Source organism: Hypanus sabinus, chromosome 8, assembly GCF_030144855.1.
Source record: "Hypanus sabinus isolate sHypSab1 chromosome 8, sHypSab1.hap1, whole genome shotgun sequence".
NCBI lineage: Eukaryota > Metazoa > Chordata > Chondrichthyes > Myliobatiformes > Dasyatidae > Hypanus > Hypanus sabinus.
Window position 1 is genome coordinate 16177780 of NC_082713.1, and position 17583 is coordinate 16195362.

General features: G+C 43.4%; 1 protein-coding gene across 1 annotated transcript in view; it reads left to right on the forward strand.

The window, feature by feature from the left end:
• The first annotated feature begins 3319 nt into the window (after nt 1-3319).
• radx (RPA1 related single stranded DNA binding protein) overlaps nt 3320-17583 on the forward strand; it is an 80915-nt gene continuing 66651 nt past the window's right edge. Inside the window, exons 1-2 of the mRNA XM_059976725.1 lie at nt 3320-3336; nt 16938-17034. Of these exons, the coding sequence (XP_059832708.1) occupies nt 17005-17034 (30 nt within the window). The 5' untranslated portion in view covers nt 3320-3336; nt 16938-17004. The remainder of the gene's footprint in view (nt 3337-16937; nt 17035-17583) is intronic.

Consider the following 17583-nt stretch of genomic DNA (forward strand, 5'->3'; position numbering starts at 1 on the left):
GTCCAGGTGATCCAATGCTGCATGGAGAACCACTGAGACTGCATTTGCTGGAGACCTACTGTGGTGATCGGCAAATTGCAATGCGTCCAGTTCCTTCCTGACCCGGGTGTCGATTCTAACCATAGCCAACCTCTCAAAGCATTCATGTCATTGAGTCTGTAATAAAACCTGACTCACGTGATTTTTGAATGGAGTTTGTCTGACTGTCTAGTTGATGTTACAACACCTCAGCGAGGGTAGAACAGAAGTTTACTTTGGTTAAAGTAAAAGCCTGGGGAGTGGTGAGATGAAGAACAGAGAGCCCAGGGGTAAGAGAAAATCAGGCCCATCATCATTGTGAAACCTGGAACATGAGTGAATTGGCAGTTTTCTTATCAGATCTGCTGCACCATCTCTCCCAATTGCAAACCCACCCCCTCCCATGATGGGAAATACTCATTGCCACTTGCTATAAAGTTGTAGTGTTGCAAATGAACTTTTCAGAAAGATGCCAAGCTGCATTAGTTGAATCCTATGAATGTGACATTTAGTTTATTTTTAGATTAAAACCATTTTGTATTAACTTATTCATGCACTGTGTCATCTCCAGTGTTGAGTCATGTTTGTCTTTAACTAACTCCTCCTGTAACTCTGGGCAAAACTCCTTGGCCACAACCAATCACCTTCAAGGCAGTGGGTGGATGAACAGCTTAAACAACTAACTCCCCACTCTCAACCCATCAATACAGCTTCCCCACCCCCTCCAAACTTTTTTGGGAATTGAGAAAGAGAAAGGCAATGGACTAAACTGAAGAATTTCCTTGGCACTGCCCACTGTGTAAAACACAGGATCTAACATTGACAACACACACAAAATGCTGGAGGAACTCAGCAGGTCAGGCAGAGTCCATGGAAATGAATAAGCAGTCAATGTACTGGGCCAAGACCCTACACCTAGTTGTGAAGAAGCCTTCATGGTTGCCACTTTCTTGTGGCACCAGCCCTTGAAGATGCCCTTAAAGGTGGAGGGGCTTGTGCCCATGATGGAGCTGGCTAAGTCTACAACCCTCTGCTGTCTCCTGCAATCCTGTGCAATAGAGCCCCCCCCCCCCCACCCATGCCAAGCTGAGATGCAGTCAGACTGTAGTGGACGCCTGTAGAAATTTGTAAGTGTCTTTGGTGACATAACAAATATTCTCAAAATTCATATGTGATCAATTAAAGGATGTTGCTGAGGTCATGCATCTGGTGGATATGCAGGGATGAGAGGGTGTTGTGTTACATAGGTAAGGAGAGACCAGACAACAAAGGGATTAACACAGTTATGAGAATTAAAATCGCCCTCTGGCTTAACCTGGACCCATTAAAGATGATCAAGGGGTGATGTGTAAACAGGACCTGGTTCAAGCTAATTCAAACTTTAACCAAGTAAAAACATTCTCACTCCAAAACACAAGAGATGCTAGAAATCCAGAGTAACACATGTGGAGTGCTGGAGGAACTCAGCAGGTCAGGCAGCATCTATGGAAAAGAATAACGTGGCATTGTTTTGGACCAAAAGCTTCAAGACTGGTAAGGAAGCGCCAAGAAGCCCGAATAAAAAGTAGGGGGAGCGGAAGGAGTACAGGCTGGCAGGTGAATCTCAGTCCAATCAAACCAACGTTTCAAATCAACATTGGATGTCTATGATGTTTTAAATATTCACTGCATTTCAGTTAAAAATGTTGAAATGTTTTTATTTATGACATCTCTGTTTTAATTATTCAGTGCCAGACTGTTGGGCAATACCGTCTTGAAATTATTACAAAAAAAAACTCCTTGTATTTAAGAATATGTGAAGGAGTTACTGTACTTAAGGGAGATAAGTAGCAGGTATGATTTATAGAACATAATAAAAAAATACTTATACCAGTCTGGATCCAAAGCTTCATGAATAAGTATCAACTTTAGCCTGGAGACTTCCAGACAGGATTGCGTATCTCTGCAACTAATCCAGCATTTAAAAAATATAGTTACTGTTTCACACATGACACTTCGGGACAAATAAATCAGATTGAAATTATTCATTTGACAGGGTCAAATGATGAGTTGATAATTAGGGAAACATGGTAATATTTTATTCATGAACAAGAGCAGAGAATCCAAACTCACACTGAAAATACAGAGATTTGCAGATGCACCAGGGCAAGCTGTGCAATGTATTACAGTAGAATTGTGTGAGACAAACTGTGTGTGTAATGGCCAGACGTTTACAGTTTGTAGACGTCTATGTATTTTCAATCAGAGGAACATTGTTTTATTTAGACCATAAGACCTTAAGACACAGGAGCAGAATTAGGCCATCTGGTCCATCGAGTCTGCTCCACCATTAAATCGTGGCTGATCCTTTTTTTTCTCTCCTCCTCAACCTCAGTCCCCGGCCTTCTCCCTGTAACCTTTGATGGCATGTCCATTCAAGAACCTATCAATCTCTGCCTGAAATACACCCAACGAACTGGCCTCCACAGCTGCATTTGGCAACAAATTCCACAAATTCACCACCCTTTGGCTAAAGAAAGGTGATATTTGGTGATATATGTACACGTATACGGTTGAATGACAATAAACTGAACTTGATATTGAACTTGAACCACAAGTGTGTTGACAGGTGAAAGACTCAGTCATCTCCTTTGGAAGTTGGGAAAATTGCTGTTATTTAATCTCACCAAAAAATTAAACAAATGAAATTTGACATCTGAACTTTTTCTTTGTTGTACAACCTTACATAGTTCCTTTATACACTAAGTGGTCATTTTCTTAGGTACAACTGCTCATTAAGACAAATATTTAACCAGACAATCATGTGACAGCAACCTAATGCATAAAAGCATGTGGATATAGTCAAAAAGTTCAGTTGTTGTTCAAACCAAACAACATGGGGAAGAAATGTGATCTAAGTGACTTTGACTGTAGAATGATTGTCAGTGCCTGACGTGGTGGTTTGAGTATCTCAGAAACTGCTGATCTCCTGGGATTTCTCTGCACAACAGTCTCTAGAGTTTATAGAGAATGAAGAAAAACAACAAAACAATCCAGTGAGTGGCAGTTCTGTGGGCAAAAACATCTTGTTAATGAGTGAGGTCAGAGGAGCGTGGCCAGACTGGTTCAACTGACAGGAGGGTGTCAGTAACTCAAATAACCATACGCTACATCAGTAGTGTGCAGACAAACATATCTAAATCCGAAACACATTAAACCTTGAAGTGGATGCGCTCAGCAGCAGAAGGCGATGAACATCCCTTATCCAAAATAGCCTCATTCCTGGTTGGCGATGAAGGCGATGAAGTGGCTTCTTTATAGATACAGGAGGTACTATAGGTACTTTACAGGTTTACTTTACTTTATAAGTTCTTTATAAGTACAGGAGGTAACATTCAGATCAAGTTCAAGTTTTTTTTGAATGAATGAGAGTAATTTATTTCGGTCAGTACAAACATAACAAAAGCATCATTTACAATGATGATTTCATAACGATGATTTCATCGGACAAAATTACGACAAAAAACATATTCTTTAAAACAGACCAAAAGGGTGTAGGCTGAAATTACAGCTTATTACGCCTACCCCTCTTACTTATACAACAACATATTTGGTGTCAATCATCACATCAAAAACAAAAAATTTCATAATCTTTTAACACAAAATCCAATTCCAAATATCATTTATTTGCATTACTCCAATTCATTTTAAATCATATATTATACTTGTTCATTAAATAACTTTTAAACTTGTTAAGTGTAATGCATGTTTTTAAATTCTTACTACAACAGATCGGGTGCAGGCTATTCTTGAGAATGAGGGCATGAACCCAGATGTAGTGGTCCATGTAGGGACCAACGATGTAGGTAAGGTGAGTGAGGGGGTCCTGCTTAGAGAGTTCAGGGAGTTAGGAGTGAAGCTGAAAGGCAGGACCTCCAGGGTGACAATCTCAGGATTGCTACCTGTGCCATGTGCGAGTGAGGCGAAGAATAGAATGATTATGCACATTAATACGAGGCTGAGAGCATGGTGCAGGAAGGAAGGGTTCAGGTTTTTGGATAATTGGTCTTTGTTCCAGGGACATTGGGATCTGTTTCGAAGGGACGGTCTACATCTGAACTGGAGGGGTACTAACATTCTTGCAGGAGTGTTTGCCAGTGCTGCTAGGGGGGGTTAAACTAGATGTGCAGGGGGCAGGGATCCAGATCCAGAGTGTTGGGCAGAAGGAGCATGGGATTAAATGTGTAGAAGATTTGGGTGATCTTGAGAAGGTCATCAAAATTCAGGGTGCAATTAGCCCGATGGAAGTTCAAGGAGCTGGGTTAGGTACAGTAGACAGTGTTTAGTGTGACTTGGGAACAGGGGAAGTAGAGTCTGTGTGGATTGAGCTGAGGAACAGTAAGGGTAAAAAGACCCTAACTGGTGTTGTGTACAGGCCCCCAAACAGTAGCGTGGATATTGGGTACAAGTTAATTAGGGAGTTAACATTGGCATGTGCTAAAGGTAATGCAGTCGTTATGGGAGATTTCAACATGCAGGTGAACTGGGAGAATCAGGTAGGTGCTGGACCCCAGGATAGGGAGTTTGTGGAGTGTCTAAGGGATGTATTTTTGGAACAGCTTGTGCTTGAGCCAACCAGGAATGAGGCTATTTTGGACTTGGTGATGTGTAATGAACAGGAATTGATAAGTGATCTTGAAGTAAAGGAGCCATTAGGAAGTAGTGATCATAACATGATAAGTTTTTATCTACAATTTGAGAGGCATAAGGGCAGATCAGAGGTGTCAGTGTTGCAATTAAATAAAGGAGACTACGGAGCCATGAGGGAAGAGCTGGCCAAAGTTAAATGGGCGGATGCCCTGGCAGGAAAGACAGTGGATCAGCAGTGGCAGATATTCTTGGGCATAATACAAAAGATGCAAATGCAGTTCATTCCAATGAGAAGGAAGGATTCAAAGAGGGGGAAGGGGCCACAGTGGTTGACAAAGGAAGTCAGAGATTGTATAGCATTAAAGAAAAAGAAGTATGACAGGGCTAAGATGAGTGGGAATACAGATGATTGGGAAAGTTTTAAGGAACAGCAGATCTTAACTAAAAAAGCAATACGGAGAGAAAAAATCAGGTATGAGCTCAGTCTAGCCAGGAATATAAAAGGGGATAGCAAAAGCTTTTTTAGCTATGTGAAGAGAAAGAAGATAGTTAAGAACAATGTTGGCCCCTTGAAGAATGAATTGGGAGAAATTGTTATGGGAAACAGGGAAATGGCAACAGAATTTAATGCGTACTTTAGATCTGTCTTCACCAGGGAGGACACAAACAATCTCCCAGATGTATGGATGGGCCAGGGTCATAAGATATCAGAGGAATTGAGACAGATTGACATTAGGAAAGAAACTGTGATGAGTAGACTGGTAGGACTGAATCCCCGGGTCCAGATGGTCTGCATCCGAGGGTTCTAAAAGAGGTGGCTCAGGAAATTGCGGATGCATTGGTAATCATTTTCCAATGTTCCTTAGATTCAGGATCAGTTCCTGAAGATTGGAGAGTGGCTAATGTTATCCCACTTTTCAAGAAGGGAGGGAAGGAGAAAACGGAGAACTATCGTCCTGTTAGCCTAACGTCAGTCGTGGGGAAGATGCTTGAGTCCATTATTAAGGACGAAATAGTGACACATCTTAATGGCAGAAATAGGATTAGGCTGAGCCAGCATGGATTTACCAAGGGCAAATCATGCTTGACTAATCTGTTGGAGTTTTTTGAGGGTGTAACAAGGATGTTAGACGAGGGTAAGCCAGTGGATGTTGTGTACCTAGATTTTCAGAAGACATTCGATAAGGTGCCACATAGGAGATTGGTGAGTAAAATCAGAGCTCATGGCATTGGGGGCAGGGTTTCAACATGGATAGAAAACTGGTTGGCAGAAAGAAAGCAAAGGGTAACGGTGACTGGGTGTTTCTCGGAATGGCGGGTGGTGACTAGTGGGGTGCCATAAGGCTCGGTATTGGGACCGCAGCTGTTTTCGATTTACATCAACGATTTAGATGAAGGCATTGAGAATAACATCAGCAAGTTTGCTGATGATACTAAGCTGGGTGGCAGTGTGACATGTGATGAGGATGTTATGAGAATTCAGGGCGACTTGGATAGGCTAAGTGAGTGGGCAGACACTTGGCAGATGACGTTCAATGTGAATAAATGTGAAGTTATCCACTTTGGAAGCAGGACCAAGAGGGCAGAGTATTGTCTGAACGGTGTAGAGTTAGGTAAGGGGGAAATGCAAAGAGACCTAGGAGTCCTAGTTCACCAGTCAATGAAGGTGAATGAGCAAGTGCAACAGGCAGTGAAGAGGGCAAATGGAATGTTGGCCTTTGTTACAAGGGGAATTGAGTACAAGAGCAAGGATGTCCTTTTGCATTTGTACAGGGCCCTGGTGAGACCACACCTGGAATATTGTGTACAGTTTTGGTCTCCAGGTTTAAGGAAGGACATTCTGGCAATTGAGGAAGTGCAGCGTAGATACACTAGGTTGATTCCTGAGGTGGCAGGGCTGTCTTACGCAGAGAGATTGGAGAGATTGGGCTTGTACACGCTGGAATTGAGGAGATTGAGAGGGGATCTGATTGAAACGTTTAAGATAATTAAAGGATTTGATAGGATTGAGGCAGGAAATATGTTCCAGATGTTGGGAGAGTCCAGTACCAGAGGGCATGGATTGAGAATAAGAGGTCAGTTATTTAAAACAGAGTTGAGGAAGAGCTTCTTCTCCCAGAGAGTTGTGGAGGTGTGGAATGCACTGCCTCAGAAGATGGTGGAGGCCAATTCTCTGGATGCTTTCAAGAAGGAGCTAGATAGATATCTGATGGATAGGGGAATCAAGGGATATGGGGACAAGGCAGGGACTGGGTATTGATAGTGAATGATCAGCCATGATCTCAGAATGGCGGTGCAGACTTGAGGGGCCGAATGGTCTACTTCTGCACCTATTGTCTATTGTCTAACTGTTCCATAGATTCACCCCTCTGACTGAAATACAATGATTTTTTACATTTGTTCTTATCCTTTGTTTTTGAAATATACATGTTCCTCTCAAATCATGTTGATTTTCTCTCATTTTAAACAACCTTTAGATACTTTATGGTAGCTGTCCATTTTTTACTTTATACATAATTTGTATTATTTTTAAATCAAAGTTGAATTGTCATTCAACCATTCATGAGTACCCATGAATATAGCCAAAGGAAACTGTGTTACTCTAGGGCCAAGGTGCAAAACACAGAACCATCAGTCATACACAGCATTTATCAGATAGAAAGCATATGTAAAATATCAGTAAAATCAGTCACACCAAAAAGTATATGGTCCAAGTCCCTGAGTCCATGAGTATTGCGGCAGTCTGCAGTCAAACACAACACAACTTGAACACTGCTGAATGGACTCTAGGGGGCAGCGCTGGTCCAGCTTTGACGCCAAGCCACACCGCGCCCAGCACTCCAGAGGAGCACACTGACTCCAACTGCTCCCTCCTCGGCAGCTGAGGTGAAACTGCAACTTAAGAACAAGTCCTCACTACGACCAAGGCCATGCCACTCCCCTGCTGTCCACCTTTGCTCTCTGCCAATAAATTAGCGAATCGGCTTTGCAGCACTCCACGTTAACGGTGTCCAGTCGGGTCTTGCAGTTACAAGAAAACCGACTAAGACGATCTCTCACTTATAGGATACACCATGCCTTCGTGTTATGCCTCCTTTGGCACTTCTCTGACGCAGACAGCAGCAAAATCTCCACCACGACCAACTCCTTCAGTTTCTCTGCCAATGAGCAACTCATTGATGGGGCAGACTTGCAGTGCTTGAAGTTCTTAACGCCCAGCAGGTCTTACAATCATAAAATAAATCTTGTCTATAAATTTTGTGATAATAGTCTAACCAACCATGCTGTTTAAAATTTGGTTAAAACAGAATATTAATAAAATACTATCAAACGTAGAGTGAAAACTCTAGCTTTGCACGCTACAGATCATTTCATCACATCAGTGCATTGAGTTAGTACAAGGGTAAACAATAACAGAACACAGAATCAAGTGTTTCAGAGACAGAAGTACAGTGTAGGCAGAAAGAGGGTGCATAGCCATATCAAGGAAGATTGTGACTTCAAGAGTCTGTCTTATTATACTAGGGGATGTTCAAGACATAACAATGGAATAGAAGCTGTACTTAAGGATGGTGGTATATGTTTTCAGTTTTTTGTTATCTTCTACCCGATGGGATGGCGAAGAAGAAAATGTCTGGGCTAAATGAGAGGGATCATAGATCAGTCATGATGGAATGACGAAACAGATTCGAGAGCCTAATAGCTTTATTCTGATCCTATGTCTTATGGTCTTCTGGGTGGAGACTTCATTTTTGCTGGCTGCTTTACCAAGGTAGAGAGAGGGTAGAGAGTAGAGAGAATCCCTGGAAGGGAAGCTGGTTTCTGTGCTATGCTGAGCTGTGTCCACAACTCTCTGCAGTTTCTTGTGTTCTCGTGCAGAACAGTTAGCTTTCCAAGCCAAAATGCATCCAGACAGAATGGTGCATTGAGAAAAATTGGTAAGAGTCAATGAGGACATGACAAATTTCTTTAGCCTCCTGAGGAAGTAGAGGCATTAGGGGCATCTACATGGAGTTCACTTGAAGGTCTCAACCATCTTGACCTCAGCACCAAGGGTACAAACCGAATTGTGTACACCACACCACTTCCTGAAGCCTACTACCACCAACCAATTGCGTCTGATCATTCAGGAAGTTGTACAGAACTTGCCACAGGGTATGACAGCAAACTGGATAACCTAATTTACAGAGCACATATTCAGTCAGACAAGCCAAGGCTGTGATTTTCTGAGAATAAATGGACCTTATCTACCTCATTATGATCTGGCACTTTATCGTTCACCTGCGCTGCACTTTTTCAGTAGTTTTTACATATTATTCTGCATGTTGTATAATGATCTGATCTGTATAAATAGTAGGCTAGACAAGCATCTACTGTACTGTGACAATGATAAACAAATACTAATTGTTTATGCATCACCTCACATCTTACTGAACAATTCTACTAATGCATGATAAGCCTAACTGCTTTGGCTAAACAACAAATTCCACGACACACTCTCAGTGGCCACTTTATTAGGGACAACTGTGCACCTGTTCGTTAATGCAAAAATTTAATCAGCCAACCATGTGGCAGCAACTCAATGGATAAAAGTAAGCAAACATGGTCAAGAGATTCAGTTGTTGTTTAGAATAAACATCAGAATGGGGAATAAATGTGATCTAAAAGACTTTGACTGTGGAAAGTTTGTTGGTGTCTGATGGTGTGGTTTGAGTATTAGATTAAATTAGATTAGATTAAACTTCATTGTCATTGTGCCGCGTACTGATACACAGCCAATAAAATGAAGTTAGCATCTAACCAGAAATGCAAAGAATAGTGTTATTTACAAAATAACTGCAAATAAAAAGTAAGTGCTACAGCACACAAATATAAAAGTACTGAGACAGTACAACATGGGTGCAATACCCATGTGAGGTTCAGCAGGGTCACAGCCTCAGGGAAGAAGCTCTTCCTGTGCCTGCTGGTGTGGGAGTGGAGGCTCCTGTAGGGCCTACCAGATGGGAGGAGAGTAAAAAGTCCATGGTTAGGGTGAGATGCATCCTTGATAATGCTTTTCACCCCGTCCAGGCAGCGTTCATGGTAGATGTTCTCAATGGTGGGCAATTGGGTGCCGATAACCCACTGGGCAGTTTTCACCACACGCTGGAGTGCTTTGCGGTCCGATACGGGACAATTGCCATCCCACACTGAGATGCAGTTGGTGAGTATGCTCTCAATGGTACAGCGGTAAAAGCCTGTCAGTATCCTGGGATAGAGGTGAGCTTTCTTGATGCTCTGTAGGAAATAAAGGCGCTGTTGCACCTTTTTGATCAGGATGGAGGAGTTCAGGGACCAGGTGAGATCCTTGGAAATGTCAGAAATATCTCAGAAACCGCTGATCTCCCGGGAGTTTCCCACTCAGGTTTCTCTAGCGTTGACAGAGAATGGTGCAAAAAACAAAAAAACCTACTGTCAGCAGCAGTCCTGTGGGCAAAAATACCATGTCAGCGAGAGAGGTTAGAGGAAAATGGTCAGACTGTTTCAAACCGACAGGAAGGCAATAGAAACTCAAATAACGACATGTTGCATGGGTGGTGTACAAAAGAGAGTCTCTGAACGCACAACACACCAAACCCTGAAGTGGATGGCCTACAACAGCAGAAGACCACAAATATCTCCTGTACCTAATAAAGTGGCCACTGAGTGTATGCCTGTTAAAATAAATCTGATTCTGAGAGTTAAGTTGACTGGCCTCTTAACGATGGGGTCATCCTTCTGGTGCAGATTCTCGGCTGTCCAATGAGGCCTATGTGGGAACCATAGGTTGATCAAAATGGGGTGGGGACAGCTTAGAAGATTCATTTAGTTCAGCACCCCTCCCCCACTCCCGTACTCCTCATGCAATGCTGCAAATGTTCACAACACCATCCAAAATATTCCTTTTCCACTTTAGAGATTGTTGGCTAGAGATTCCCAGGAGTCAGTGGGGTCGTCCTTAAATATTTTCATTAGTTCGCTCATAACTGATAGAGGTGTGCAAGATGAGCCCACTGCTGTCTGTAAGGAGTTTGCACATTCTCCCCGTGACCTCTTGGTGCTTTGGTTTCCTCTCATATTTCAAAGATGTACAGGTTGGTACGTTAATTGGTCTTTGTAAATTGTCCCATGATTAGGCTAGGATTAAATTTGGGGGATTGCTGGATGGCACAGCTTGAAGGGCTAGAAAAGTCTATTCCACATCGTATCTCAAAAAAATCAATAAATAAGATGACTAGATCATGTGAACAGGCAGAGACTTCTTCCCGGGGTAAAAATGGCTAATATGAGGGGGCATAATTTTAAGGTGATTGGAGGAAAGTATACGAGGAATGTGAAAGGTAGTTTTTTAAAAGAAACAGAGAGTGGTAGAACACGGTGCCATGGATCGTGGTAGATACTTCAGGGACATTTAATAGGCACATGAATGATAGAAAAATAGAGGGCTCTGGCTGAGGGAAGGGTTAGATTTGAACTTCAAGTAGGTTAAAAGGTTGGTGTGCGTCAATGTGGCCTGCCCAAGAAATCGAGCAGAGGGTAAACTGCCCCTCATCACTGGGGGGAGGTGGGGGAGAAAATGGGAACACTGAACTTGGCTCATTCATCCTCATAGTCAATAAGAGGATCTATGCAGAAAGTATTGTAGTATATTTCTACTCCCTTACTTTTAAAGATGAATAGCTAGCTTTATTGCCACATTTGTATCGAAGCGTTCAATGAAATGTGGTTTTCCGTGCCAATGATCAACACAATCCGAGGTTGTGCTGGAGACAGCTGCAAGTGTCACCACACTTTCAGTTTCAGCATGGCATGCCCACAATTTAACCCTAATGAGTCGTCAGAACTGAACCCCAATCAAACTCATTGGCATTGTAAAGTATCACGCTAACAGCTATATTACTATACCGCATAGCTACTGTAAACTGCCTACTGTGTGTGAAACGGGTCTCAGGAATCACACAGTAGAACAGGAATCATGGAGTCAGACAGCAGCGAAAGAGGCCCTTCGGCCCACCATGTTCCTGTCAGCCATCTACACCAATCCCATTTTCCAAAACTCATCCCATGCGTATTTCAGTGCTCATGTAAATAATCTTAAATATTGAGATAGTGCCCGCCATTCATCCCATTGAATCTGCTCTGCCATTCCACAATGGATGATTTATTTATTTATTGAGATACTGTACTGAATAGACCCGTCCAGCCCTTCCAGCCTCCCAATTTAACCCTAGCCTAATTACGGGACAACTTACAATGACCAATTAACCTGCCAACCGGTACCTCTTTGGACTATGGGAGGAAACTGGAGCACCCGGAGGAAATCCACGTGGTCACAGGGAAAACATGCAAACTACTTACAGGCAGAGGCAAGAATTGAACCTGAGTCGCCTGCACTGTAAAGTGTGTGTTAACCACTGTGCTACCATGATGACTCAGGGGATTTATTATCCCTCTCAACCCCATCCTCCTGCATTCTCATTGTAACCTTTGATACCTTTATTAATCAAGGACCTATCAACTTCAACTTTGAATATACCCGATGTGAATTAATACTCCCTGTGTTCAAGATTTCAAGATTCTTATGGATGAAAGATTTCTTAGAAAAATCTTCTAGATATTCTCCTCCATATCTTAATGCCATCCCCTCTGATAAAATACATCTCTGCTGAAGAAAACATTTCTAGCACTCATGCTCATGAATATCCACAAATACAGCCAAATGAAACAACATTACTCTGGGGCTAAGGTGCAAAACACAGTATCAACAGTCACACACAGCCCAAGGCACCAATAATAGCACATATAAAGCTGCAATAAAATACAGTCCCACAAAAAATAAAGTCCAAATTCCTGAGTTCTTGAAAGTTGCAGCAGTCTGCATTCAAACACAAAACATGCCTTCTGCCAAGCGAACACTGGAGGGCAGCACTGACTCTAACATGGATGCTGTCTATGCCTCTCATTATTCTAGACTCCCCACTCAGGATGTCTGATCCAAGGAACATTCTCTCTCATTCTCTCCTTCTGGCTGAGAAACTTCAAGCCAGGCAACCTCCTAATGTGTCTCCTCTGCATCTTCTCCAGTGCAATTACATCCCTTCCCCCCCTCACTTACCACTTCCTGCAGGGATCACTCCCTCCTCAACTTCTTTGTCCATTCCTTCCCCCTACTAATCTCCAACCTGGTATTTATCCTTGCAAGCGGAACATGTGCCACACCTGCCCTTACACCTCCTCCCTCACTACCACTCAGGGCCCCAACAGTCCTTCCAGGTGAGGCAACATTTCACCTACCAGTCAACTGGGGTCATCTACTGTATCTGGTGCTCTGGTGTGGCTGCCTATAAAGTATATTGATGAGACCTGACATAGATTGGGAGACCGCTTTGCCGAGCACCTACGCTCCATCCAGAAAAAATTGGATCTCCCTGTAGCCACCCATTTCAATTCCACTTCTCATTCCGACTTGTCAGTCCACGGAGGAAAACCACCTTATATTCTATCTGGGTAACCTCCAACCTGATAGCACAAACATCAATTTCTCAAACTTCCAGTAATTGCCGCCCCTTCACCATTCCCCATTAGTCCTTCCCTCCCTCACCATTTTCCTTATCTGCCATCGCTTCCCTCTGGTTCTCCTGCCCCAACCCTTTCTTCCATGGTCTCTGTCCTCTCCTATCAGATTCCCCCTTTTCCAGCCCTTTATCTCTTTCAGCAATAAGCTTCCCAGCTCTTCACTTCACCCCTCTGTCTTTCCTGCCACCTTATGCTTCTTCCTCCCCTCCCCTTCCTTTCTGTCCTGAAGAAAGGTCTCGGCCCAAAACATCAAACATTTACTCTTTTCCGTACATGTTGCCTGGCCTGCTGAGTTCATCCAGCATTTTGTGTGTGTTGCTTTGGACTTCCAGTGTCTGCAAAATCTTTTGTGTTTGCGAAACTCTGGAGAGTAATGGCTGGGGTGGGGTGGGGGGCAGAGGGAAAGAAGACCCTGTCTTGTAAAGACACTTCCCAGAAGAAGGCAATGGCAAACCACTTCTGTCGGGAAAAAATTGCAAGAACAATCATGATCATGGAAGGACCATAATCGCCCACATCATACAACATGGCACGTAATGAATAAATGAATACCCCTTGTGATTTTGCACAACTCTGAAAGATCATGCCTTGTTCTACTGCACTCCAATGAAACTGTCCCAACCTGCCCATTCTCTCGCTACAACTCAATCCCCTGAATCCCAGAAGCATCCTCATATACAACTACAGTCTCTGTGGCATCACTTCCAGGGAACCGAGCAACTGCACTCCAAGGTAGAAGGATTTTCTTGTAATGTCAACAATAAATTTGATTCATAATAAGATATAACCAATGCAAAGGCTTTGTGAAGAAAGGCCAGAGTCCAGGGTCCTTCCTCTGCTGGACAACGTGGGACTGAGTCTAGTGGGAAGTCTCTCAGACAACGGAAGATTGCTTCAACCCACTGAGCCACATGAGCAGCAATGGCACTATGTAACAAAAAGATGGGTTCACATTTCTGAATGTAGTGACCAAATGACCTCAGTAGAAGAGAATACTCAAATAAAATATGAGAAATTCTGGAGATGCTGGAAATCCCAAGCAACATAAACAAAATACTGAAGGAACTCAGAAGGCTAGTAAAACTTTCAAGTCACTGCTCTCAGACACCGCGATTTAAATAACAACTGCATGCATGAGGGACTGCACGTTTATAGCCCAGCGGCAGTGGTTGGTACAGTATGGACAAGACAAGGCTAGACAATAGACAGTAGGTGCAGGAGTGCCAGCACCGCCATTCACTGTGATCGTGGCTGATCATACACAATCAGTACCCCGTTCCTGCCCTCTCCCCATATCCTTTGATCCCGCTATCTGTAAGAGCTCTATCTAACTCTCTCTTGAATGCATCCAGAGACCTGGCCTCCACTGCTTTCTGGGGCAGAGCATTCCACATATCCACCACTCTCTGGGTGAAAAAGTTTTTCTGCATCTCTGTTCCAAATGGCCTACCCCTTATTCTTAAACTGTGGCCTCCAGTTCTGGACTCACCCATCAGCAGGAACATGCTTCCTGCCTCCAGCGTGTCCAATCCCTTAATAATCTTATATGTTTCAATCAGATTCCCTCTCATCCTTCTAAATTCCAGTGTATACAAGCCCAGTCGCTCCAATCTTTCAACATATGACAGTCCCACCATTCCGGGAATTAACCTTATGAACCTACGCTGCACTCCCTCAGTAGCAAGAATGTCCTTCCTCAAATTTGGAGACCAAAACTGCACACAGTACTCCAGGTGGGGTCTCACCAGGGCCCTGTACAGCGACAGAAGGACCTCTTTACTCCTATACTCAATTCCTCTTGTTATAAAAGCCAGCATGCCATTAGCTTTCTTCACTGCCTGCTGTACCTGCATGCTTGCTTTCATTGACTGATGTACAAGAACACCTAGATCTCGTTGTACTTCCGCTTTTCCTAACTTGACTCCATTTAGATAGTAATCTGCCTTCCTGTTCTTGCCACCAAAGTGGATAACCTCACATTTATCCACATTAAACTGCATCTGCCATACATTTGCCCACTCACCCAACCTGTCCAAGTCACCCTGCATTCTCATAACATCCTCCTGACATTTCACACTGCCACCCAGCTTTGTGTCATCAGCAAATTTGCTAATGTTACTTTTAATCCCTACATCTAAATCATTAATGTATATTGTAAACAGCTGTGGTCCCAGCACCGAACCTTGCGGTACCCCCCCTGGTCACAGCCTGCCATTCCGAAAGAGACCCATTAATCACCACTCTGTTTCCTGTCAGCCAGCCAATTTTCAATCCCTGTCAGTACTCTGCCCCCAATACCATGTGCCCTAATTTTGCCCACTAATATCCTATGTGGGACTTTATCAAAAGCTTTCTGGGAGTCCAGGTACACTACATCCACTGGCTCTCCCTTGTCCATTTAGGCAGCATCTCGGAAATTAATAACCAATCCACGTTTTGAGCTGAGACCCCTCTACGTTTTGGGTGTTTGCTGGGTCTTTTTGTGGGTTATTTTGCGTTTCCTTGTTTTTGTTGCTACCTGTAGGGAGACGAAGTTGAAAGTTGTACAAATACTTTGATATTAAATATACTTTGAACTTTGGCTGGAAGGTAAGAGGGAAGACGCCAGAATCAGTGCCCCTGATTCCATGTCCAGGATGAATGGGAACTTTGATTGTCCCCATTGACCCCGTACGTTCTCTCTCTGCCACCCTCCAGTCGAACAGGGGGCACAAAGGCTTGAAAACGCGTAGCGCCGAGCTCAAGGACAGGTTCTATCGCACTATTATAAATGGTTTCTCGACCTTGTGTCTGCCTGCCACTTCTTTACAGTAACTGGTGTACTTTGTTCCGCATTATTATTGCCTAATCGTGCACTGTGTAATGAGTGTAACCGTGTGCAAGTTACTTGCTGTACCTCGGTACGTGTTACAATAATGATAATCCTGTTTGGTGCTCAATCCGAGAATGTGTCAGTTTCCGCTGGACGGGTTCCCTTCGCACGATTATCGGTAGACACTGCATTTGGGTCGCCGCAGGTCATCAGCAGGGAATAATCAAAAGAAGCAAAACAGGGACCGAACTCGCCCCGGATATTCTCTCCCCCTCTCCCTCTGTAACTGTTGAATTTTATTTTGCATTGTACTGCCTCGATACACTGCGATTATAACGGTACGCAAGGCAAGTTGTCCACGGTACCTCGGAGTATACGCGACAGTAATAAACCAATTCCAGTTAATGATTCCGTTCGGAGTTCAGCCAATAACATGCGCAAAGGTAAATTCCCATCTTCTACGTGACGGAGGTTGGGATGATTTCGGGTCTCCGTCTCCAACTGTGCATTCACCCACGGGGATAACACCGGGTCGCCGCAAATCAGCGCCCACTGAACACAGCGGAATCCGGTTTCGGACACATTATTACAGCATGTAAGCTGTACAGCTTTTTAACTTTAAAAAGCGAACAACTCTGCTAACAAATGCTCATGATTCACCCAAAACTACCCGGATCGTTGGCTGATTGATAACAGACAGCTAATAAACGTCGACAAAACAAAATTATCAACCCTTTATCCGCTTTACCAGTTCCTTTAAGGAATGGCCCCTTTAATTGTTTTACCACGTTAAATGTGAGATTTGAAACATAGTATCGGGTGCGGTTATTGGCTCCCTGTGTCTGTCACTAGTAAAGCCGGTTCTTATTGGTTCTTTCCACAGTTCGCGCATTTGACCATTAAACACAAACGCTCGACTTGTGACGTTAGAATGCAAACATCAATGAGGAATGAATATTGGGGCTGATCGGGAGGAGACTGTGAGTTTTAATAATGATTCTCATCCTAATGTTGAGTGACAGTCCCATCTGGAAGTTCACTGCGAGTCCCGCAGCAGTCTGTCTCATTTTAACGTTCAGTGCTGTTGGCCGACTTACAGTGACAATCCCGCCCGAGTTGTTCAGTGTGAACTGCGATTACAAATCGCAGCCTCACGTTCAGTGACAAGCTCACCCTAACGGTCGCATCCTGCAGAAACAGCGGTTCAGGCTGCATCTGCGTTGGGAAATGGACAGTGGGTGTTTCCAGTCTAGACTTTTCCTTTCCCCCAGAGATGCAGCCCCAGAGTTAGTTATTTTTTTCGGATTCCTGTATCTATAGTCTCTTGTGCCTCCATTCTAATGTTTGCTGTGCGTGTCGGTAATTAGTTTATTATAGTCACAGGCACTGAGATACTGTGGGTAACTGCAGGCCATCCATACAGATCATTTCAAAACATGTGCATTAAGGACTTATGTTCATATTATTTTGTGATTGTATTGTGCTATCGTAACTATATGTGATGTGTGTGACTGTTATGTACTGTGTTT